This window comes from Oncorhynchus clarkii, chromosome 32 (genome assembly GCF_045791955.1).
Source record: "Oncorhynchus clarkii lewisi isolate Uvic-CL-2024 chromosome 32, UVic_Ocla_1.0, whole genome shotgun sequence".
NCBI lineage: Eukaryota > Metazoa > Chordata > Actinopteri > Salmoniformes > Salmonidae > Oncorhynchus > Oncorhynchus clarkii.
In genome coordinates, this window is record NC_092178.1 from 39,787,308 (window position 1) to 39,812,025 (window position 24,718).

Genomic DNA, 24,718 nt, shown 5'->3' on the forward strand with positions numbered 1-24,718 from the left:
ACAACCCACACAAGTGGCTCAGGTAGAGCAGGTCATCCAGGATGGCACATCAATGCGAGCTGTGGCAATAGGTTTTGCTGTGTCTGTCAGCGTAGTGTCCAGAGCATGGAGGCGCTACCAGGAGACAGGCCAGTACATCAGGAGACGTGGAGGAGGCCGTAGGAGGGCAACAACCCAGCAGCAGGACCGCTACCTCCGCCTTTAGGAGGAGCAGGAGGAGCACTGCCAGGGCCCTGAAAAATTACCTCCAGCAGGCCATAAATGTGCATGTGTCTGCTCAAACGGTCAGAAACAGACTCCATGAGGGTGGTAGTATGAGGGCCCGACGTCCACAGGTGGGGGTTGTGCTTACAGCCCAACACCGTGCAGGACGTTTGGCATTTGCCAGAGAACACCAAGATTGGCAAATTCAAATCAAATCAAATTTTATTTGTCACATACACATGGTTAGCAGATGTTAATGCGAGTGTAGCGAAATGCTTGTGCTTCTAGTTCCGACAATGCTGTAATAACCAACAAGTAATCTAACTAACAATTCCAAAACTACTGTCTTATACACAGTGTAAGGGGATAAAGAATATGTACATAAGGATATATGAATGAGTGATGGTACAGAGCAGCATAGGCAGGATACAGTAGATGGTATCGAGTACAGTATATACATGAGGTGAGTATGTAAACAAAGTGGCATAGTTAAAGTGGCTAGTGAAACATGTATTACATAAGGATGCAGTCGATGATATAGAGTACAGTATATACGTATGCATATGAGATGAATAATGTACGGTAAGTAACATTATATAAGGTAGCATTGTTTAAAGTGGCTAGTGATATATTTACATCATTTCCCATCAATTCCCATTATTAAAGTGGCTGGAGTTGAGTCAGTGTCAGTGTCAGTGTGTTGGCAGCAGCCACTCAATGTTAGTGGTGGCTGTTTAACAGTCTGATGGCCTTGAGATAGAAGCTGTTTTTCAGTCTCTCGGTCCCAGCTTTGATGCACCTGTACTGACCTTGCCTTCTGGATGATAGCGGGGTGAACAGGCAGTGGCTCGGGTGGTTGATGTCCTTGATGATCTTTATGGCCTTCCTGTAACATCGGGTGGTGTAGGTGTCCTGGAGGGCAGGTAGTTTGCCCCCGGTGATGCGTTGTGCAGACCTCACTACCCTCTGGAGAGCCTTACGGTTGTGGGCGGAGCAGTTGCCGTACCAGGCGGTGATACAGCCTGCCAGGATGCTCTCGATTGTGCATCTGTAGAAGTTTGTGAGTGCTTTTGGTGACAAACCAAATTTCTTCAGCCTCCTGAGGTTGAAGAGGCGCTGCTGCGCCTTCTTCACGATGCTGTCTGTGTGAGTGGACCAATTCAGTTTGTCTGTGATGTGTATGCCGAGGAACTTAAAACTTGCTACCCTCTCCACTACTGTTCCATCGATGTGGATAGGGGGGTGTTCCCTCTGCTGTTTCCTGAAGTCCACAATCATCTCCTTAGTTTTGTTGACGTTGAGTGTGAGGTTATTTTCCTGACACCACACTCCGAGGGCCCTCACCTCCTCCCTGTAGGCCGTCTCATCGTTGTTGGTAATCAAGCCTACCACTGTTGTGTTGTCCGCAAACTTGATGATTGAGTTGGAGGCGTGCGTGGCCACGCAGTCGTGTGTGAACAGGGAGTACAGGAGAGGGCTCAGAACGCACCCTTGTGGCGCCCCAGTGTTGAGGATCAGCGGGGTGGAGATGTTGTTGCCTACCCTCACCACCTGGGGGCGGCCCGTCAGGAAGTCCAGTACCCAGTTGCACAGGGCGGGGTCGAGACCCAGGGTCTCGAGCTTGATGACGAGCTTGGAGGGTACTATGGTGTTGAATGCCGAGCTGTAGTCGATGAACAGCATTCTCACATAGGTATTCCTCTTGTCCAGATGGGTTAGGGCAGTGTGCAGTGTGGTTGAGATTGCATCGTCTGTGGACCTATTTGGGCGTTAAGCAAATTGGAGTGGGTCTAGGGTGTCGGGTAGGGTGGAGGTGATATGGTCCTTGACTAGTCTCTCAAAGCACTTCATGATGACGGAAGTGAGTCGTTTAGCTCAGTTACCTTAGCTTTCTTGGGAACAGGAACAATGGTGGCCCTCTTGAAGCATGTGTGAACAGCAGACTGGTATAGGGATTGATTGAATATGTCCGTAAACACACCGGCCAGCTGGTCTGCGCATGCTCTGAGGGCGCGGCTGGGGATGCCGTCTGGGCCTGCAGCCTTGCGAGGGTTAACACGTTTAAATGTCTTACTCACCTCGGCTGCAGTGAAGGAGAGTCCGCATGTTTTCGTTGCAGGCCGTGTCAGTGGCACTGTATTGTCCTCAAAGCGGGCAAAAACGTTATTTAGTCTGCCTGGGAGCAGGACATCCTGGTCCGTGACTAGGCTGGATTTCTTCTTGTAGTCCGTGATTGACTGTAGACCCTGCCACATGCCTCTTGTGTCTGAGCTGTTGAATTGAATTCGTCACTGGACCCCTTCTGAGACTATATGCTGGTGCGGTTGGCCCTGAGTTCCTCCTAATGCAAGACAATGCTAGACCTCATGTGGCTGGAGTGTGTCAGCAGTTCCTGCAAGAGGAAGGCATTGATGCTTTGGACTGGCCCGCCCTTTCCCCAGACCTGAATCCAATTGAGCACATCTGGGACATCATGTCTCGCTCCATCCACCAACGCCACGTTGCACCACAGACTGTCCAGGAGTTGGCGGATGCTTTAGTCCAGGTCTGGGAGGAGATCCCTCAGGAGACCATCCGCCACCTCATCAGGAGCATGCCCAGGCGTTGTAGGGAGGTCATAATACAGGCACGTGGAGGCCACACACACACACTACTGAGCCTCATTTTGACTTGTTTTAAGGACATTACATGAAAGTTGGATCAGCCTGTAGTATGGTTTTCCACTTTAATTTTGAGTGTGACTCCAAATCCAGACCTCCATGGGTTGATAAATTTGATTTCCATTGATCATTTTTGTGTGATTTTGTTGTCAGCACATTCAACTATGTAAAGAAAAAAGATATTTTTTTTTATATTTAATAAGAATATTTCATTCATTCAGATCTAGGATGTGTTATTTTAGTGTTCCCTTTATTTTTTTGAGCACTGTATTATATATCTATACTATAGATTATTTCAATGATTATGTATAACCCAATGAAGCTAGATCTTGAATAAAACATGATTAGTAGAGTAATTCAATTAATTTTCTGTCTGTGAAAGGTGACCCTCTTTCTTCTCCCCAGGTACACCCCAGTGGGGCGCTCCTTCTTCTCCGCCCCAGAGGGTTACGACCACCCCCTGGGCGGGGGTAGGGAGGTGTGGTTCGGCTTCCACCAGTCGGTGCGGCCCGCCATGTGGAAGATGATGCTCAACATTGACGGTGAGCATGGACAATGATTAAAAAATATATTCTTTACTGTTGGCAGGGACTTGTTTCCTTCCATGTTGTCTGGATGATGATGATGATGTAGTAGCTGTGTAGCGTCTCACTCAGTCTGTGAGGTCTCAATCAATCAAATGTATTTCTAAAGCCCTTTGTACATCAGCAGTTGTCACAAAGTGCTTATTCAGAAACCAAATCTAAAACCCCAGAGAGCAAGCATTGCAGATGTAGAAGCACGGTGGCTAGGAAAAACACCCTAGAAAGGCAGGAACCTAGGCAGAAACCTAGGAAGAAACCTAGAGGAACCAGGCTGTGAGAGGTGGAGATTATAGGAGTACATGGACATTAAGTCCAGATCGTTCTTCAAGATGTTCATAGATGGCTAGCAGGGTCAAATAATAATCACAGTGGTTGTAGAGGGTGCAACAGGTCAGAACCGCAGGAGTAAATGTCAGTTGGCTTTTCAAAGCTGCACATTCAGAGGTTAAAGACAGCAGGACAACAGGTCAGGGTTCCATAGGCAGAACAGCAGAAACTATTAGCAGCACGACCAGGTGGACTGGGGACGGCAACAGCCAAGAGTCATCAGGCCAGGTAGTCCTGAGGCATGGTCCTATGGCTCAGATCCTCCAGGAGGGGAGAGACATACACTGTCTTGAGCTGACTACAATGACTGTGCTATGGGCAGACTCCACTAAGCTGGCAATGACTAGGGTTTTACATTTTTCAGAGCTAATGGTGGGAGGCTTCGGCCGCTCAGACCCCGTAAACGGGTGGAGGACAGACCTGAGAATGCTCGGGCTCTGACTCCGACTCGCTGCTTAGTGGGGAAAACCGGTTGAAAGTCACTGTTGGCTGAATGAGCGACACTGGTTAAGACTGCCGGCAGCATTTATTTCCAGAAGCTGTGGAAAAAATGTCCTGCTGCGGGAACTGTGGGGGGGATTTCACACTACTACCTGTACTTACTGGTGGCACAGAATTGCCCTTGCCTAACGATTGCGTCTCGCAACTTGGCTATCCTCACCATAAGGCGATAGTTCTCCTGCATATTATGAGTAGGTCTATAGCGACTGCAATTCGAAGTCATCATTTTACTCAGCTTTTTCGGCTGGTGGAGGTCCTCCAGAAAGTGTCCGGGGCGGAAAACTTGGTTGAAAAAACGTTGAGTGAGGACAAAACTAAGACGTTGTTAAATACAGAGTTTGATTTAATAGTTATTAAAAGTGTTTGGCTCCTGCCAAGTAGCATCAAACAGCACGGAGGCAGCGTGGAAGTGTCTGAGTTGCATCGTGTTTACTTATGTCTTTGATTAGTCCAATTGGAATAGAATTCAGCCTATCCCTCATTTTTTCTTTGGTTGTAAAGCTATCAGAATTGGGTTCCTTAGCTACATTGAAGTCCCTGATTTCGAATGAACCTAATCTAACTCTTACTCTTTGGATTTGGTTGTAGACTATCATAACTTGGATCCTTCCGCATTGAAGTAACTTATTTTCATTTGACCACTTCTCATCTATAGTATCAGCCACAGCGTTCTACAAGGCCCAGCCGGTGATCCAGTTCATGTGCGAGGTCCTGGACATCCACAACATAGACGAGCAGCCCCGGCCCCTCACCGACTCCCACAGGGTCAAGTTCACCAAAGAGATCAAAGGTATGCAGAGTGACGTCACCACCACCCCAGGCTCGGGAGTGCTAACACTGCTAGACTCCTTGCATCACTGTTGAACTCCAGGGCTAATGTTTTTGTCATTCTGACTTTGTTTTGGTTGTAGAATTATTGGTAATTGTTTTACTACCTACCAAATTGTACACACCACATGAAAATGTGTTTGCATTGGGCATTGGAAGCCCCTCAAACTATATAAATATAGTTGGATAGTTCTTCTCACACATATTCCCCTCCTTCCTTTGTTGTGTCCAGGTCTGAAGGTGGAAGTGACCCACTGCGGGACGATGCGGAGGAAGTACAGAGTGTGTAATGTGACTCGTCGTCCTGCCAGCCACCAGACGTGAGTACCTACACAGAGAGGCGGGGATATGTGTAGTTTAACTCTGACACATTCTCCATTGAGATTAAGTTTATTCCTGGAATAAAAAGCAATCTGTGTCCAGGAAGCCACCCCAAAGAGTTAAACATGAGAACTAGATGAGCACAAAGTCACAAAAACATCAACTCCATGTTCCTCTTCCCCGAATCCCCAGGTTCCCCCTGCAGCTGGAGAATGGTCAGACAGTGGAGCGCACGGTGGCCCAGTACTTCAGAGAGAAGTACAGCCTGCAGCTGAAGTACCCCCACCTCCCCTGCCTACAGGTGGGCCAGGAGCAGAAACACACCTACCTGCCTCTGGAGGTGAGTACTACTGGCTCTTTGTACTTTTGACCAATTATCAACCTCTTTGATTATGTGCATTATTGCTTTGTTTATGGGAGTTTGCGCTCAGCAGCCGTGATCTTAGTCAGCATAAGTAGAGACCTGAGTTATTGTCTTTCATGTGGTCAGGATCAACTCAGGGCCCTAAGCATAAAACTGTACCAGTTCTGCGCTCTCTACTGTATTAAGTTACTTTAACTCACATTCCTATGTGTCTCCTTGCAGGTGTGCAACATAGTAGCTGGCCAGCGCTGTATTAAAAAACTCACTGATAACCAGACGTCCACCATGATCAAAGCCACGGCACGCTCTGCCCCAGACAGACAGGAGGAGATCAGCAGGCTGGTGAGTACTATCTATCCTTGAATGACTGCGAGGTGTTATGACTACTGAGTGACATGTCTTTATAATTCATCTTACTAATTGATATAGCACTTTTCCAGATACTCAAATTACTTACATACTGTAGTAAGGGGGAAACTCGTCTCATCCACCACCAATATGATGCACCTGCTTAAGTTATCATCTCCTCCAAACTAATAATTTCCTGTTTTGCTACGACCCCTCCCTCCGTCCTACCCCTCTATCCTCCTCTTCTCTCATTCACTCCAACTCTGTATCCAGGTGCGGAGTGCGAACTATGAGGCGGACCCGTTCGTCCAGGAGTTTCAGTTCCGCGTGCGTGACGAGATGGCTCAGGTGACGGGCCGTGTGCTGCCGGCCCCCGGGCTGCAGTACGGCGGCAGGGCAAGCTTGGAACACTTCATGGTACCTACCCTTTAAATCATCCTTCATCCACATGTTTCTGTAATTTAGCTTCCCCGTCTCTCTCTTTCTTGCCCCTGGCTCTTTCATTTAGTCACTTTTGACATTTACGTCATTTAGCAGACGGTCTTACCCAGATCAACTTACAGGAGCAATTAGGGTTAAGTGTCTTGCTCAAGAGGACATAAAGACAGAGAGGACATAAAGAGGACAAGAGGAGATAAAGACAGAAAGATTTTTCACCTAGTCAGCTCGGGGATTCGAACCAGCAACCTTTCGGTTACTGGTCCAACGCTCTTAACTGCTAGGCGACCTGCCGCCAATTGTCAATCTCTACCACCCTCTCTCTTTCACCCACCTCTGTTTTTTTTCTCTGAAAATAATGATTACTACTTTACTTGTGTGAAGGCTATGACAAATGGCATGACAATGTTTTTAGATTCATTAAATGACCATTTCGGAGAAAATACAAACAACATTTTCTCAATCTTTTAGAACCAATTGGTCTCTCCACCTTTGTCTATGTCTGTACTGTCTGTATTTATGTATGTGTGTGTGTGGGTGGCAGTCCCAGCAGATGAACCCTGCGGTGTCATTGCAGAACCGCACGGTGGCCACTCCCAGCCACGGCGTGTGGGACATGAGGGGCAAACAGTTCCACACTGGGGTGGAGATCAAGATGTGGGCCATCGCTTGCTTTGCCACACAGAGGCAGTGTCGTGAGGAGATCCTCAAGTGAGTGCTGTCTGTCTTATACAAACATACATCATAAACACACACACAGGTCTCTTTTTCAACAGATAAATACTCAACCCAATGCAATAACATTATAATCAACTAAAAAATAGCATTATTAGCATATCTATTATGTTATCACATTTCTTAGTTTCTTTTGGTTGGTGTCTGCAACACTAACAGTACCAGTCAAAAGTTTGGACACACCTACTCATTCAAATGGTTTTCTTTTTTTTAAACTATTTTCAACATTGTATAATAATAGTGAAGACAAACTATGCAGTAACACATAAGGAATCATGTAGTAACCAAAAAAGTGTTAAATAAAAATATATTTTTGATTCTTCAATGTAGCCACCCTTTGCCTTGATAACAGCTTTGCACACTCTTGGCATTCTCTCATCCAGCTTCGTGAGGAATGCTTTTCCAACAGTCTTGAAGGAGTTCCCACATACAGTGCCTTGCGAAAGTATTCGGCCCCCTTGAACTTTGCGACCTTTTGCCACATTTCAGGCTTCAAACATAAAGATATAAAACTGTATTTTTTTGTGAAGAATCAACAAAAAGTGGGACACAATCAGGAAGTGGAACGACATTTATTGGATATTTCAAACTTTTTTAACAAATCAAAAACTGAAAAATTGGGCGTGCAAAATTATTCAGCCCCCTTAAGTTAATACTTTGTAGCGCCACCTTTTGCTGCGATTACAGCTGTAAGTCGCTTGGGGTATGTCTATCAGTTTTGCACATCGAGAGACTGACATTTTTTCCCATTCCTCCTTGCAAAACAGCTCGAGCTCAGTGAGGTTGGATGGAGAGCATTTGTGAACAGCAGTTTTCAGTTCTTTCCACAGATTCTCGATTGGATTCAGGTCTGGACTTTGACTTGGCCATTCTAACACCTGGATATGTTTATTTTTGAACCATTCCAATGTAGATTTTGCTTTATGTTTTGGATCATTGTCTTGTTGGAAGACAAATCTCTGTCCCAGTCTCAGGTCTTTTGCAGACTCCATCAGGTTTTCTTCCAGAATGGTCCTGTATTTGGCTCCATCCAACTTCCCATCAATTTTAACCATCTTCCCTGTCCCTGCTGAAGAAAAGCAGGCCCAAACCATGATGCTGCCACCACCATGTTTGACAGTGGGGATGGTGTGTTCAGGGTGATGAGCTGTGTTGCTTTTACGCCAAACATAACGTTTTGCATTGTTGCCAAAAAGTTCAATTTTGGTTTCATCTGACCAGAGCACCTTCTTCCACATGTTTGGTGTGTCTCCCAGGTGGCTTGTGGCAAACTTTAAACAACACTTTTTATGGATATCTTTAAGAAATGGCTTTCTTCTTGCCACTCTTCCATAAAGGCCAGATTTGTGCAATATACGACTGATTGTTGTGCTATGGACAGAGTCTCCCACCTCAGCTGTAGATCTCTGCAGTTCATCCAGAGTGATCATGGGCCTCTTGGCTGCATCTCTGATCAGTCTTGTATGAGCTGAAAGTTTAGAGGGACGGCCAGGTCTTGGTAGATTTGCAGTGGTCTGATACTCCTTCCATTTCAATATTATTGCTTGCACAGTGCTCCTTGGGATGTTTAAAGCTTGGGAAATATTTTTGTATCCAAATCCGGCTTTAAACTTCTTCACAACAGTATCTCGGACCTGCCTGGTGTGTTCCTTGTTCTTCATGATGCTCTCTGCGCTTTTAACGGACCTCTGAGACTATCACAGTGCAGGTGCATTTATTCGGAGACTTGATTACACACAGGTGGATTGTATTTATCATCATTAGTCATTTAGGTCAACATTGGATCATTCAGAGATCCTCACTGAACTTCTGGAGAGAGTTTGCTGCACTGAAAGTAAAGGGGCTGAATAATTTTGCACGCCCAATTTTTCAGTTTTTGATTTATTAAAAAAGTTTGAAATATCCAATAAATGTCGTTCCACTTCATGATTGTGTCCCACTTGTTGTTGATTCTTCACAAAAAAAATACAGTTTTATATCTTTATGTTTGAAGCCTGAAATGTGGCAAAAGGTCGCAAAGTTCAAGGGGGCCGAATACTTTCGCAAGGCACTGTATATGGGGTGGCAGGGTAGCCTAGTGGTTAGTGCGGAAGGTTGCAAGATCGAATCCCCGAGCTGACAAGGTAAAAATCTGTCGTTCTGCCCCTGAACAAGGCAGTTAACCCACTGTTCCCCAGTAGGCTGTCATTGTAAATAAGAATTTGTTCTTAACTGACTTGCCTAGTTAAATAAAGGTAAAATAAAAATATGCTGAGCTTGTTGGCTGCTTATCCTTCACTCTGCAGTCCAACTCATCCCAAACTATCTCAATTGGGTTGAGGTCGGGTGATTGTGGAGGCCAGGTCATCTGATGCAGCACTCCATTACTCTCCTTGGTCAAATAGCCCTTACACAGCCTGGAGGTGTGTTTTTGGTCATTGTCCTGTTGAAAAGCAAATGATAGTCCCACTAAGCGCAATCCAGATGGGACGGCATATCGCTGCAAAATGCTGTGGTAGCCATGCTGGTTAAGCAAAGCACCATCACACCACCACCTCCATACTTCACGGTGGGAACCACACATACAGAGATCATCCGTTCACCTACTCTACATCTCACAAAGACACGGCAGTTGGAACCAAAAATCACACATTTGGACTCATCAGACCAAAGGACAGATTTCCACCAGTCTATGTCCTTTGCTCGTGTTTCTTGGCCAAATCAAGTCTCTTCTTCTCATTGGTGTCCGTTAGTAGTGGTTTCTTGGCAGCAATTTGACCATGATTGCCTGATTCACTCAGTTTCGTCTGAACAGTTGATGTTGAGATGTGTCTGTTACTTGAACGCTGTGAAACATTTATTTGGGCTGCAATCTGAGGTGCAGTTAACTCTAATGAACTTATCATCTGCGGCAGAGGAACTCTGGGTATTTCATGTGGCGGTCCTCATGAGAGCCAGATTCATCATAGCGCTTGATGGTTTTTGCAACTGCACTTTCAAAGTTCTTGGAATGTAAAGTAATGATGGACTGTCGTTTTTCTTTGCTTATTTGAGCTGTTCTTGCCTTAATAATAATAATACTTGGTATTTTACCAAATAGGGCTATCTTCTGTATACCCCCTTGTCACAGCACAACTTATTGGCTCAAAGCATTAAGAAGGAAAGAAATTCCACAAATAAACTTAAGAAGGTGACTATCATGAAGCTGGTTGAGAGAATGCCAAGAGTGTGCAAAGCTGTCATCAAGGCAAAGGGTGGCTATTTGGTTACTGCATAATTCCATATGTGTTATTTCATAGTTTTGATGTCTTCACTATTATTCTATGTCAGAAATAGTACAAATAAAGAAAAACCCTTGAATTAGTAGGTGTCTAAACTTCTCTCGTCTCTGTAACTGTCTCTTTGGGTCTCTTCATCCTCCCTCTCTTTCTCATTCTTGCTCTTTTTCTCATCCTCTCACTCTCTTTCCCTACATCGCTACAGAGGTTTTACTGACCAGCTGCGTAAGATCTCTAAGGATGCTGGGATGCCCATCCAGGGCCAGCCATGTTTCTGTAAGTACGCTCAGGGATCAGACAGCGTAGAGCCCATGTTTAGGCACCTGAAGAACACCTACGCTGGCCTGCAGCTCATCATCGTCATCCTACCTGGAAAGACCCCAGTCTATGGTACAGACTAGACACTGTTTAATTTTGTTTTACATTTGATGAATTTGTTTTTTTACTTTTATTTTCTAAAAACTCTATTCACATACTATTTATTTGTATGTTATTTCCATAGCCTGAGTATATACAGTACCAGTCCAAATTTTGTACACACCAGGGTGTTTGTTTGTTTTGACTATTTTTTATATTGTAGAATAATAGTGAAGACATCAAAACTATGAATTAACTAACACATGAAATCATGTAGTAACCAAAAACGTGTTGAATCTAAATATATTTAATATTTTAGATTCTTCACCCTTTGCCTTGATGACAGCTTTGCACACTCTTGGCATTCTCTCAACCAGCTTCATGAGTGCCTTAAGTTCATTTGTGGAATTTCTTTCCTTCTTAATTTATTTGCGCCAATCAGTTGTGTTGTGAAAAGGTAGGGGTGGTATACAGAAGATAGCCCTATTTGGTAAAAAACCAAGTCCATATTATGGCAAGAATAGCTCAAATAAGCAAAGAGAAACGACAGTCCATTACTTTAAGACATGAAGGATAGTCAATCTGGAAAATGTCAAGAACTTTGAAAGTTTCTTCAAGTGCAGTTGCAAAAACCATCAAGCGCTATGATGAATCTGGCTCTCATGAGGACCGCCACATGAAAGACCCAGAGTTACCTCTGCCGCAGATGATAAGTTTATTAGAGTTAACTGCACCTCAGATTGCAGCCCAAATAATTGCTTCACAGAGTTCAAGTAACAGACACATCTCAACATCAACTGTTCAGAGGAAACTGAGTGAATCAGGCGTTCATTGTCAAATTGCTGCAAAGAAACCACTACTAACGTACACCGGTAAGAAGAAGACACTTGTTTGGGCCAAGAAACACGAGCAAAGGACATTAGACTGGTGGAAATCTGTCCTTTGGTCTGATGAGTCCAAATTTGAGATTTTTGGTTCCAAACACCGTGTCTTTGTGAGATGCAGAGTAGGTGAACGGATGATCTCTGCATGTGTGGTTCCCACCGTGACGCATGGAGGAGGAGGTGTGATGGTGTGGGGGTGCTTTACTGGTGACACTGTCCTTGATTTATTTAGAATTCAAGGCACACTTAACCATCACAGCATTCGGCAGTGATACGCCATCCCATCTGGCTTGCGCTTAGTGGGAATATAATTTGTTTTTCAACAGGACAATGACCTTAAACACACCTCCGGGCTGTGTAAGGGCTATTTTACCAAGGAGAGTGATGGAGTGCTGCATCAAATGACCTGGCCTCCACAATCATCCGACCTCAACCCAATTGAGATGGTTCAGGATGAGTTGGACTGCAGAGTGAAGGAAAAGCAGCCAACAAGTGCTCAGCCGATGTGGGAACTCCTTCAAGACTGTTGGAAAAGCTGGTTGAGAGAATGCCAAGAGTGTGCAAAGCTGTTATCAAGGCAAAGGGTGGCTTCTTTGAAGAATCTCAAATAAAAATGTATGTTGATTTGTTTAACACTGTTTTTTTTGGTTACTACATGATTCCATATGTGTTATTTCATATCTTATCTTCACTATTATTCTACAATGTAGAAAATAGTACAAATAAAGAAAAACCCTTGAATGAGTATGTGTTTTCAAACTTTTGACTGGTACTGTATGTGCCATGTACAAGATGGTATCAGGTGTAAAATGGTTACCTGTGTCCTACAGCTGTAAAATAGTTCCCTCTTTCCCACAGCTGAGGTGAAGCGGGTTGGAGACACCCTCCTGGGCATGGCCACTCAGTGTGTCCAGGTGAAGAACGTGGTAAAGACATCCCCTCAGACCCTCTCCAACCTCTGCCTCAAGATCAACGTCAAACTGGGGGGTATCAACAACATCCTGGTGCCACACCAACGGTAACGCACAGAGTGAAAGAGTGTGTTTCCACTGGCAGAAAACCCCTATTTGGGTGATTTGAAAACACTTATGTGCTATTTAGCAGAGATACATACACTAAGTATACAAAACATTAAGGACACCTTCCTAATATTGAGTCCCCCCCCCCCCATTTTCCCTCAGAACAGCCTCAATTTGTAGGGGGATGGACTCTGACACCAAGGTAAAATACCTTGTAAAAGCATTCCACAGGGATGCTGGCTGGCCCATGTTGACTCAATGCTTCCCACAGTTGTCAAGTTGGCTGGATGTCCTTTGGGTGGTGGACTAATCTTGATACAAATAAAATGTCACATGCGCCGGATTCAGCAGGTGTAAGCCTTTCAGTGAAATGTTTACTTACAAGCTCTAAACCAAAAAGTGTTAAAGTATTTACTAAAATAAACTGAAATAAAAAGAATAATAATAATTAAGGAGCAACAATAAACTGACAGTAGCGAGGCTATATACAGGGGGTACCGGTACGGGGGCACAGGTTAAATCAAATAAAATGTATTATTTAGCTATTCTTACATCAGCTGATATCTCAAAGTGCTGTACAGAAACCCAGCCTAAATCCCCAAACAGAAAGCAATGCAAGTGTAGAAGAACGGTGGCCAAAACCTAGGAAGAAACCTAGAGAGGAACCAGGCTATGAGTGGTGGCCAGTCCTCTTCTGGCTGTGCCGGGTGGAGATTATAACAGAACATGGCCAAGATGTTCAAATGTTCATAAATGACCAGCATGGTCAAATAATAATAATCACAGTAGTTGTCGAGGGCTTTTCATTTGGCTTTTCATAGCCGATCATTGAGTGTATCTCTACCGCTACTGCTGTCTCTAGATAGTTGAAAACAGGTCTGGGACAGGTAGCACGACCGCTGAACAGGTCAGGGTTCCATAGCCGCAGGCAGAACAGTTGAAACTGGAGCAGCAGCACAGCCAGGTGGACTGGGGACAGCAAGGAGTCATCATGCCGGGTAGTCCTGAGGCATGGTCCTAGGGCTCAGGTCCTCTGAGAGAGAGAATTAGAGAGAGCATACTTAAATTCACACAGGACACCGGATAAGACAGGAGAAGTACTCCAGATATAACAGACTGACCTTAGCCCTCTGACACATAATCTACTGCAGCATAAATACTGGAGGCTGAGACAGGAGGGGTCAGGAGACACTGTGGCCCCATCCGATGATACCCAGGGCCAACCAGGCAGGATATAACCCCACCCACTTTGCCAAAGCACAGCCCCCACACCACTAGAGGGATATCTTCAATCACCAACTTACCATCCTGAGAGAAGGCCGAGTGTAGCCCACAAAGATCTCCGCCACGGCACAACCCAAGGTTAGTCGAGGTAATTAAGGTAATATGTACAGTTGAAGTCGGAAGTTTACATACACTTAGGTTGGAGTCATTAAAACTCATTTTTCAACCACTCCGCAAATTTTTGGTTAGCACATCTACTTCGTGCATGACACAAGTAATTTTTCCAACCATTGTTTACAGACAGATTATTTCACTTATAATTAATTGTATCACAATTCCAGTGGGTCAGAAGTGTACATACACTAAGTTGACTGTGCCTTTAAACAGCTTGGAAAATTCCAGAAAATGTCATGGCTTTAGATGTTTCTGATGGGCTAATTGACATAATTTGAGTCAATTAGAGGTGTACCTGTGTATGTATTTCAAAACCTACCTTCAAACTCAGTGCCTCCTTGCTTGGCATCATTGGAAAATTAAAAGAAAAAAGCCAAGACTTCAGAAAAAATATGTGTAGACCTCCACAAGTCTGTTTCATCCTTGGGAGCTATTTCCAAACACCTGAAGGTACCACGTTCATCTGTACAAACAATAGTATGCAGGTATAAACACCATGGGACCACGCAGCCGTCGTACCGCTCAAGAATTAGACTCGTTCTGTCTCCTAGAGATGAACGTACTTTGGTTCCAAAAGTGCAAATCAATCCCAGAACAACAGCAAAGGACCTTGCGAAGATGCTGGAGGAAACCGGTACAAACGTATTTATATCCACAGTAAAACGAGTCCTATATCGACATAACCTGAATGGCCACTCAGCAAGGAGGAAGCCACTACTCCAAAACCGCCATAAAAAAAGCCAGACTACGGTTTGCAACTGCACACTGGGACAAAGATCGTACTTTTTGGAGAAATGTATTCGGGTCTGATGAAAAAATAATAGAACTGTTTGGCCATAATGACCATCGTTATATTTGGAGGAAAAGGGGGGAGGCTTGCAAGCAAACGAACACCATCCCAACCGTGAAGCACAGGGGTGGCAGCATCATGTTGTGGTGCTTTGCTGCAGGAGGGACTGGTGCACTTCACAAAATAGATGGCATCACGAGGAAGGAAAACTGTGAATGTATTGAAGCAACATCTCAAGACATCAGTCAGGAAGTTAAAGCTTGGTCGCAAATGGGTCTTCCAAATGGACAATGACCCCAAGCATACTTCCAAAGTTGTGGCAAAATGGCTTAATGACGACAACAGTCAAGGAATTGGATTTGCCATCACAAAGCCCTGACCTCAATCCTATAGAAACTTTGTGGGCTGAACTGAAAAAGTGTGTGTGAGCAAGGAGGCCTACAAACCTGACTCAGTTACACCAGCTCTGTCAAGTGGAATGAGCCAAAATTCACTCAACTACCAAATACTAATTGAGTGTATGTAAACTTCTTACCCACTGGGAATGTGATGAAATAAATAATAGCTGAAATAAATCATTCTCTCTACTATTATTCTGACATTTCCCATTAAAACAAAGTGGTGATCCTAACTGACCTAAAACAGGGAATTTTTACTAGGATTAAATGTCAGGAACTGTTAACTGAGTTTAAATGTATTTGGCTATGGTGTATGTAAACTTCCGACTTCAACTCTACATGTAGATAGAGGTAAAGTGACTAAGCATGGATAATAAACAGAGTAGCAGCAGCATAAGAAGGGGGGACCATGCAAATAGTCCGGGTAGCCATTTGATTAGCTGTTCAGGAGTCTTATGGCTTGGGGGTTGAAGCTGTTAAGAAGCCTTTTGGACTTAGACTTGGTGCTCCGGTACCACTTGCTGTGCAGTAGCAGAGAGAACAGTGACTAGGGTGGCTGAAGTATTTGGCAAGTTTTTGGGCCTTCCTCTGACACCGCCTGGTATAGAGGTCCTGAATGGCAGGAACGCTTAGCCCCAGTGATGTACTGGGCCGTACGCACTACCCTCTGTAGTGCCTTGCAGTCTGAGGCAGAGCAGTTGCCATACCAGGCGGTGGTGCAGCTGTAGAACTTTTAGAAGACCTGAGGACCCATGCCAAATCTTTTCAGTCTCTTGAGGGGGAATAGGCATTGTCATGCCCTCTTCACGACTGTCTTGGTGTGTTTGGACCATGATAGTTGGTTGGTGATGTGGACACCAAGGAACTTGAAGCTCTCAACCTGCTCCACTACAGCCCCGTCGATGAGAATGGGGGCGTGCTCGGTCCTCTTTTTCCTGTAGTCCACAATCTTCTCCTTTGTCTTGATCACGTTGAGGGAGAGGTTGTCATCCTGGCACCACACTGCCAGGTCTCTGACGTCCTGTCTATAGGCTGTCTCAACGTTGTCGGTGATCAGGCCTACCACTGTTGTCGTCGGCAACCTTAATAATGGTGTTGGAGTTAGGATTTATGTGCCTTGTGTTTGTCGCTCTCTCCACCCAGTCCCTCAGTGTTCCAGCAGCCTGTTATCTTCCTGGGGGCCGACGTCACTCATCCTCCAGCCGGAGACGGAAAGAAGCCATCTATCGCAGCAGTCAGTTTCTTCCTGTTTCCATTGCCACTTTCCTCACAAACACTGCCTTGTCTGTCTATCTAGTTGTCAAGGGGTCTGAGGCATCTAGTACATTGGTAATCTACTCGTTTGTTTTGTTACCCAGACCCCTACAATGGCATTCTGAAACATGGTGTCAGAAGTCATGTTTCTGACCATCTCCCTCTCTCTGGCCCTATTCAGGTGGTGGGCAGTATGGACGCCCACCCCAGCAGGTACTGTGCCACAGTGAGGGTCCAGAGACCCAGACAGGAGGTGATCCAGGACCTGGCCTCCATGGTGCGGGAGCTCCTCATCCAGTTCTACAAGTCTACCCGCTACAAACCAACCAGAATCATATTTTATAGGGATGGTGTGTCAGAGGGACAGTTCAGACAGGTTAGTTAAAATACTTATGACCTCCTTCAATCTCTCATTTAAAGTTTACAGCTAAGCCAAAGGATGTCCCTATGTTGAAATGCATTTATTACAAAAGTCTTAATCTTAAATCTTTAGCTATTGGTCATCAACCCTAAATTCTTCACTGCTCGCCACTCTTTGCTGATGTGTTGACTTCTCTCTGTGTGGCAGGTGCTGTACTATGAGCTGCTGGCCATCAGAGAAGCCTGTATCATGTTGGAGAAAGAGTACCAGCCGGGCATCACCTACATTGTAGTGCAGAAGCGCCATCACACACGACTCTTCTGTGCTGACCGGAACGAGCGGGTAAGGGGTGCTATGGATCTCTCGTTGTACATTAACAATTTACTTTGCTAGGTATAGATTGGTTGTTGAACTGTTTTTAAATGGAGTGTTTATTTGGCAGGTTGGACGGAGTGGTAACATTCCTGCAGGCACCACTGTGGACACAGATATAACCCACCCCTATGAGTTTGACTTTTACCTCTGCAGCCATGCAGGAATACAGGTGTGTGTCAAGACTCATACCAGGGTTGTGTTCAATAGCATTTTATTAAACTAAGTCAGCATTCTTATTGGACAAGTTCAGGTAGTATCTCCTGCTTATTTCTCCCTAATGTTGACTCTTGCCGTCATATTTTCTCAGAGGTTTATCGGCTTCAAATAATTTCCACTGAACTTCATTGTCAGTGTTGAATCAATGCTGGTATTCTCTCCATGGAACCTGCATTGTCCCTGTGGTATTACTGACTTCGCATACTCCCTCCAGGGTACCAGCAGACCTTCCCACTACCATGTTCTGTGGGACGACAACTGCTTCACGGCTGACGAGTTCCAGCTGCTCACCTACCAGCTGTGCCACACCTACGTCCGCTGCACCCGCTCAGTCTCCATTCCCGCGCCAGCCTACTACGCCCACCTGGTGGCCTTCCGCGCCCGCTACCACCTGGTGGACAAAGAACATGACAGGTGGGGGGATTCATTTCATTGTGATCAGTATACTTTTCTGTGGGGCTAAAATCAATGTCTTGCTGTTTATCAGGTAAAAAGAAACTGGAGGTCGATATCATGTATTGACTTTAAAATGTTCATTCAAGATAAAGGCTCTCTCCCTCCCTTTCTGTCCTTTTCCCTTTCTCGTTTCCCCACTTCCTTCTCTTGAACACACGCAGTGCGGAGGGCAGCCACGTCTCGGGGCAGAGTAATGGCCGAGACCCCACAGCCCTCGCCAAGGCTGTTCAGATTCATCACGACACACTGAGGACCATGTACTTCGCCTGAGAGTTGGGTGTTGGGAGGGGTATTCTGTCAGCCTTGTCAATCTCACATTGGACCCCGGGCTGGAACAGCTCTGGTCCTGACAAGGGGATGCCAAGCTGCTAAAGGCAACAACAACTACAACAGCCAGAGTGGAGTACAGAAACGTTATGCAATACGAAACCAGCCAATCCTCTCCCGGCCTGTTCTCTTCTGCTGTGTTTTTAATTGATTATGGATTGTCTCTGATATTGCTCCTTGAGCTGTGCAAGTCATGTCCTCGCCTTGCAGGTTTGACAGCAGCTCAACTTTTGCTTTGTGTTACTTTCAAAATGCCAGAGTGTAGAAGACAAGACAGGGGAATTGATAAGGATGGTTTCAGGGTGTGGGGGCATAGCAGGTCCAGTGAGGATCAGTCTTGTTTCCTCAACAAAGTGATGAATGATATGCTGACTTGTCTATCCAAGGGGTTCATTTGTATAAGTTGTCCTCTTTATACATGTCTCTGTCAGCTTGTTCTTGTATGTGCGTCTTATGTTCTGTAGAAGTCTGATTGCCATGATGATGCCCGTTTGTCAAGAACGCTCGTGAATCACAGCTATGCCATTTTTCATACGGCAAGCTGCTCGCCCAGTTACTCTACTCTCTCTAAGCCAATGGTGACTTACTTGTAGTCAATGCGCCAGTCAAAGTTTAACACTGCATTCTCTATCAATAACAACAGAGTTGTTGTTTTTTACATACAGCCACAGCCATTGTTTTAGGGATTACCTGTTAAGTACTGTTAGAATATCAACCCTACCCACATCATGGACCTACTCAGAACCTTTACAGAGTTCACTGTGGTAGCTACAGATTTAACTTTTCCTTAGTTTTACTCCTGCTATTTTAAGAGATTAGTCTTATTTAACATTCATTTTCAGCAAATAGAACACCGTTAGTTTGTCTGTCAATGGCCGAAGAGGTTTTTCACATTTTTAACTAAGGAACTGATGATGTCATGCAATCCTTAAGTGCAATACGTCGTTAATGCAGAAAGCCGGTCCAATGGTTAACATGCCAATTTGATATTTTTGGGCCATTATGATCGGACATGGGCAAGTTATAACGGATAAAGAATGTAAACTGGGCCAAAAATTGATGCCATAAAAAGCTTTTTTGTAAATTGGGTGAATGAGTGCCTGTTTTGGGTGTGAAGAAGAATTTGAAAGACAAAGGGTGTATTTTTTTTCGTTAGAGCTCCTGTGAGATTAGTTAGTTTGTTTAGTTATACAGTCATATTACTTCATCCAAGCATTACTGTAGGCATGATGTGTTGTCCAGGACTGTCTGGGGTTAGAGAGCAGAGCGGGTGTGGCTGCATTGATTCAGTTTCATGATTTAGTTTTTAATGTGAATTATTATTGAGTATGTAGACTGACCAATTGAAGGTGGGGGACAGTTAGCTAACGGATCTGTCTCATTCATTTTAACACTGGTGGTAGGATTCATTTTGCACTGTTAAAAGTAAGCATTCATATTTCAGAGTTTTATCAAGCCATTTTGTCACATTGTATTTGAAGGGCATTGTCTCTCCATTTGCCTTGCTGTGAAGTATCCTCCAGGTGAGGCTGTTGAGTTTCATCTCGTTCCACTTGGACCAAACCAACGTGCCTGGGGTCATCTGCTTGGGGAATGGATTGTATGGGCCTTGTCTAACTGGGATACAGTTGATCCCTGCTCTCACTGCCTTTGCAAAAGAAGCAGCCGCGTTGTACCATGGCCGATGTTTTGCCACACTCATTGTCCTATACCCACGTGTTACCAGAACAAAACTAGCTGCTATACTACATTTTTATTTTGTTCATATATATTTGTACAAAGAGACTATAAGAATGACAATTTACTGCACTTAAAGATGCATGTGTTTCAGGTGAGACACATGCCCTGGTGCTGAGAGATGCAGTTTGTTGTGGGGGGGTTTAGTAGACAGACTGTCTCTTGTAGTCAGAGATTGAGATTCATTGGGTGTTTTTCAAGGATCAGGAGTAACAATAGAGAGTACTCTCTCACTATGATACAGGGGACATACTTTAATTCCCAGAGGGTACGATTGTTTAGTAACATGGTTTACACCGGTTTGTGGACATCAATACAATACAGCTCCGCCCCTGGGGTTTGTGCGAATTGTCACAGCTAAAATTGTTACTTTCTTGCAAGATGTCAGACATTACCAGCATTTGATTTTACTTGAACAGCATAGGTAGGATCTGATCAACTGCAACTGTGGGCTAATGTGTAACTGCCTTGCTTGTGTGAATAATTTAAGTCTGTACAGCAGTAGTACAGGAAGGAATTCGCTCTACACTCACGTTGCCACGGAATCGACCTCTAGAGCCAGTGGGTCGGGTTTTGCATCTAGGAGGCAGAGCATTGGGAGCTTGTGCTGTGTTCGTAACCAAGTGGAAGGTGGGAATTTACCAGTTGTGAAGTTATAAATACCATTTGGAGGCGTTCACACACTTTTAACTCATTGAGAAATGCCGATTTTGTCTAATGTCCAACAAACCATAAACTAAAAGTACAGCTACACTACAAAATTATGTGGACACCAGATCGTCAAACATCTTTTTCCAAAATCATGGGCATTAAAATGGAGTTCGCCCTCCCTTTGCTGCCATAAGAGCCTCCACTCTTCTGGGAAGGCTTTCCACCTAATGTTGGAACATTGCTGAGGGGACTTGCTTCCATTCAGCCACTAGCATTAGTGAAGTATGCATTAGTGAAGTCGGGCACTGATGTTGTGCGATTAGGCCTGGCTCGCAGTCGGCCTTCCAATTCATCCCAAAGGTGTTTGATTGGGTTGAGGTCAGATTCGTCCGTTGGACTGCTAGATGGTGAAGAGCGATTCATCACTCCAGAGAACGCGTTTCCACTGCTCCAGAGTCCAATGGCGGGGCGATGCTTTACACCACTCCAGCTGACGCTTGGCATTGAGCATGGTGATCTTAGGGTTGTGTGCGGCTGCTCGGCCATGGAAACCCATTTCATGAAGCTCCTGACGAACAGTTCTTGTGCTTCCAGAGGCCGTTTGGAACTCGGTAATGAGTGTTGCAATCGAGGACAGACTATTTTTACACGCTACACACTTCAGCACTCGGTTGTCCCTTTCTGTGCTCTTTTGTGGCCTACCACTTTTTATGTTGTTGCTCCTAGGCGTTTCCACTTCACAATAATAGCACTTATAGTTCACCAGAGCAGCTCTAGCAGGGCAGAAATGTTATGAACTGACTTGTTGGAAAGGTGGCATCCTATGACAGTGCCACATTGAAAGTCACTGAGCTTTTCAGTAAGGCCATTCTACTGCCAATGTTTGTCTATGGAGATTGCATGGCGGTGTGCTTGATTTTATACACCGGTCAGCCACGGGTGTGGCTGAAATATCCAAATCCACTCATTTGAAGGGGTGGCCACATACCTTTTATGTATATATAATGGATCATGGTTCCAATCAAATTAGTGTTCAAAAACCATATTAATAGATACATGTTTTGTTTTATGTTTTGTTGAACAGGTAATTTCCTTAGTAGGTGATGTCAGAGGTCACCATGTGTGAGATCGGCTTGATAGATTCATTTCACACTAGTAATTACTAGTTGGAGGGCCATTCCAGTGGATTTTCCCCAGTCGTATGTGGTAAATTCCCACTTGGTTACGAACGCAGCATCATTCTGAGGCAGGGGGGTAATACATGGCTATATAATGCACTACTTTTGACCAGGACCCATAGGCCTCTTGGCAAAAGTAGTGCACTATAGGGAAGTAGGGTTGCATTTGAGGTTGAACCAGGCTCCTTCATGTGTTGCCCCCCCCCCCCCCCCCCACTAAAAGCTGGACATCAGATGCCTTCTTTTGTTATTCTAATGCATTTTTAATTCCGAAATGGAGATATATTTGTATATTTAAAATATGGAATAATATAATGAGCCACTTATTTTTGCTAATAAATTCTAGAAAAGTAGAACAATAGTGACGATAATAATGAAATAAAGACCATAGTGATATAGTCACTGATAATAATCCAAATGTAATAATTCAATAGACTGTTGTTTATTTCCTGGTTGTTAAAATTCTAGTAGTTCCCCTAATTTCAGTTTGTGACAAAACAAGCAAGAGAATCATTGTACCATCTAAACTGCTGTGAAATATCTTTTTAATAACCAAAAAAATGGTATTTTTGGCTTTTTTAAGCTGGTGTACAAAACTGAAAGTAAACCCGAAACTTAAGAACGGGAAGCCTAGAAAAAGTGCACATAGAATAGATCAACCGCTTTTTAGACTTGCTTTCAATGAGTGACAGATCTATAACTCACATTTCTATGTGCATTTGGTCGAGTCGCCAATGAAGTTACATATTGCAGCTTTTAAAGCAAAGTGTGTCATATCGAAGCTACATCTGCTGCATTTAAATTACCTACTGTGTGGGGGGGGCTTGTTTTTTTTGTGGCAGCTGTTGTCTTGTGACTGATTGGATGAACCTCCTGCTATTTCCCATCACCCTCCTCTCTGTTCAATGAACTAACAATCTCTGGAGAGTAGCCTAGCTTCCATTCAGTAGGTTCCATTCATCTCACAGAGCCTGGTCTTCTAGAACCTGTAGTGAATGTGACCTACATTTTGATTGATTTCCTCCAACATTTGACTGTGTGCATCCCTCAAAGTTTTTCTTGTGGAAGGAGTGAAGGTTTTATCCTTGGACAGAATAGTCTGTAGACTGTGCCTTTTCCTGATGGTGCTGAAAACAAGTAAATCAAAGAGATCTTACTTTCAAAACGTTGAGGGCAATATGCCTATGTCTACATTGATACGTATATATTGATACATGACAATTTTGTGTGGGTGCCTGGGTGTCTGTTTGTGACACTGACATACAGTATAAGAACATAATAATATGCAGAACCAACCAGTTTTGAGGTGTCAGGACCAAAAATGCTTATGGGGATGGTAAGGTAGGCAGGCACTCGCATGGCACAACCAAAAAAGTAGCATTTAATAACTGGGCATGACACTATAGTGGATATTTTAGACTGCCACCCTCCTCAGGTGGAAAATAGTTTTCTGTAATGCATGGGATTTCAAACCCTGGTTCCCTTTGTTTAAACCTTTAGTAGATAGATGTTCAGTGATGGTGTTCTACCCAAAGTGAACAGCAATAAACAAAGTGATCTTTAGGCTCTGAGCAACTAGCTGTTGGGATTACACCAGGGGGTGCTTCCCAAATGGCACCATATTCCTTATAGTGCACTACTTTTGACCAGAGTACCTCTTCTTTTGAATTACTATCCCGTGAGAGCCACTTTGCATACCATTTGCCACATGTTGATGCTAAATTCTTTCAAACACCTTTGGTTATGTCCCAAATAGCACCCTATTCTCTTTTATAGTGCACTAATATTGGCTCTGATCAAAAGTAGTGCACTATATAGATGGATGGAATAGTGCAATTTGGGAAGTAACTCTGGTGAACCCAACCATTTATTCCAGGCCTAAACAAAAATGCATTCTATTTGTTTAGAACCACTGCTCTTGCATGTATACATTTCTTCTCAATATCTTACAGCTAGAGGTTTACAGACAGAGAACAACATGCAATTTTGCCACAAGAATGCCTGCTTGCCTAGGAAAGAATTCCTCTGAAAATCTCCAAACCCTGCACCTCTTCTTGTGGTTGGCTGCATATCGTACTTATTAATAAGATGCAAATGACAAATTCATTTGGTAACAATATGCAAAAAAAAATATTGCAAATACAATTTTTTGTCTGTCTGATGCTGTTTAGCCTTTTTATTTGGTTGTCATATGTAATAGTTTTAATTAAAACAATGTATGAAATCTGTTGGTGTATTCATTGAGCGAATGGATAAGTGATGCATGTTGACTCTTGCAGTTTTTTCTGCTTCATTCCTAGCCAGACTGAGATACTGTAGCTACGGTATTCAACTGTGATGGGGTGTTACACTTAAGTGTACGATTCTATTAAGCATTTCTTCATTTAAATGACTGAGTTGTACTTCTAGAACTAGAGTAAGGCCATAGTTGGCTTCACAGAAAAGAAAAGCATATAGGGGAGCACTAATGGCCCAGGATACAGCATACATTTATTTCTCCAAGTTGGAGACTAATCTGTCGCCAACTATTCCAACTAAGTAGACTTCCGGCGCCGACAGAGATGGCCGCCTCGCTTCGCGTTCCTAGGAAACTATGCAGTTTTTTGTTTTTTTACGTGTTATTTCTTACATTAGTACCCCAGGTCATCTTAGGTTTCATTACATACAGTCGAGAAGAACTACTGAATATAAGATCAGCGTCAACTCACCATCAGTACGACCAAGAATATGTTTTTCGCGACGCGGACCCT

General features: G+C 44.1%; 1 protein-coding gene across 2 annotated transcripts in view; it reads left to right on the forward strand.

Annotated features, from left to right (window-relative positions):
- The window catches only part of LOC139392466 (protein argonaute-3-like), a 43,526-nt gene extending 19,334 nt beyond the window's left edge, over window positions 1-24,192 (forward strand). The window contains exons 5-19 of one of the 2 annotated variants that reach the window (XM_071140479.1): window positions 3,270-3,406; window positions 4,932-5,066; window positions 5,337-5,424; window positions 5,618-5,765; window positions 6,012-6,131; window positions 6,411-6,554; window positions 7,120-7,286; window positions 10,773-10,957; window positions 12,667-12,826; window positions 16,557-16,647; window positions 16,849-17,043; window positions 17,236-17,370; window positions 17,471-17,572; window positions 17,834-18,033; window positions 18,237-24,192. In XM_071140479.1, coding sequence (XP_070996580.1) covers window positions 3,270-3,406; window positions 4,932-5,066; window positions 5,337-5,424; window positions 5,618-5,765; window positions 6,012-6,131; window positions 6,411-6,554; window positions 7,120-7,286; window positions 10,773-10,957; window positions 12,667-12,826; window positions 16,557-16,647; window positions 16,849-17,043; window positions 17,236-17,370; window positions 17,471-17,572; window positions 17,834-18,033; window positions 18,237-18,345 — 2,116 coding nt within the window. In that variant the 3' untranslated portion in view covers window positions 18,346-24,192. The remainder of the gene's footprint in view (window positions 1-3,269; window positions 3,407-4,931; window positions 5,067-5,336; window positions 5,425-5,617; window positions 5,766-6,011; window positions 6,132-6,410; window positions 6,555-7,119; window positions 7,287-10,772; window positions 10,958-12,666; window positions 12,827-16,556; window positions 16,648-16,848; window positions 17,044-17,235; window positions 17,371-17,470; window positions 17,573-17,833; window positions 18,034-18,236) is intronic. The other variant, XM_071140480.1, reaches the window with a different exon arrangement.
- Window positions 24,193-24,718: the final 526 nt, after the last annotated feature.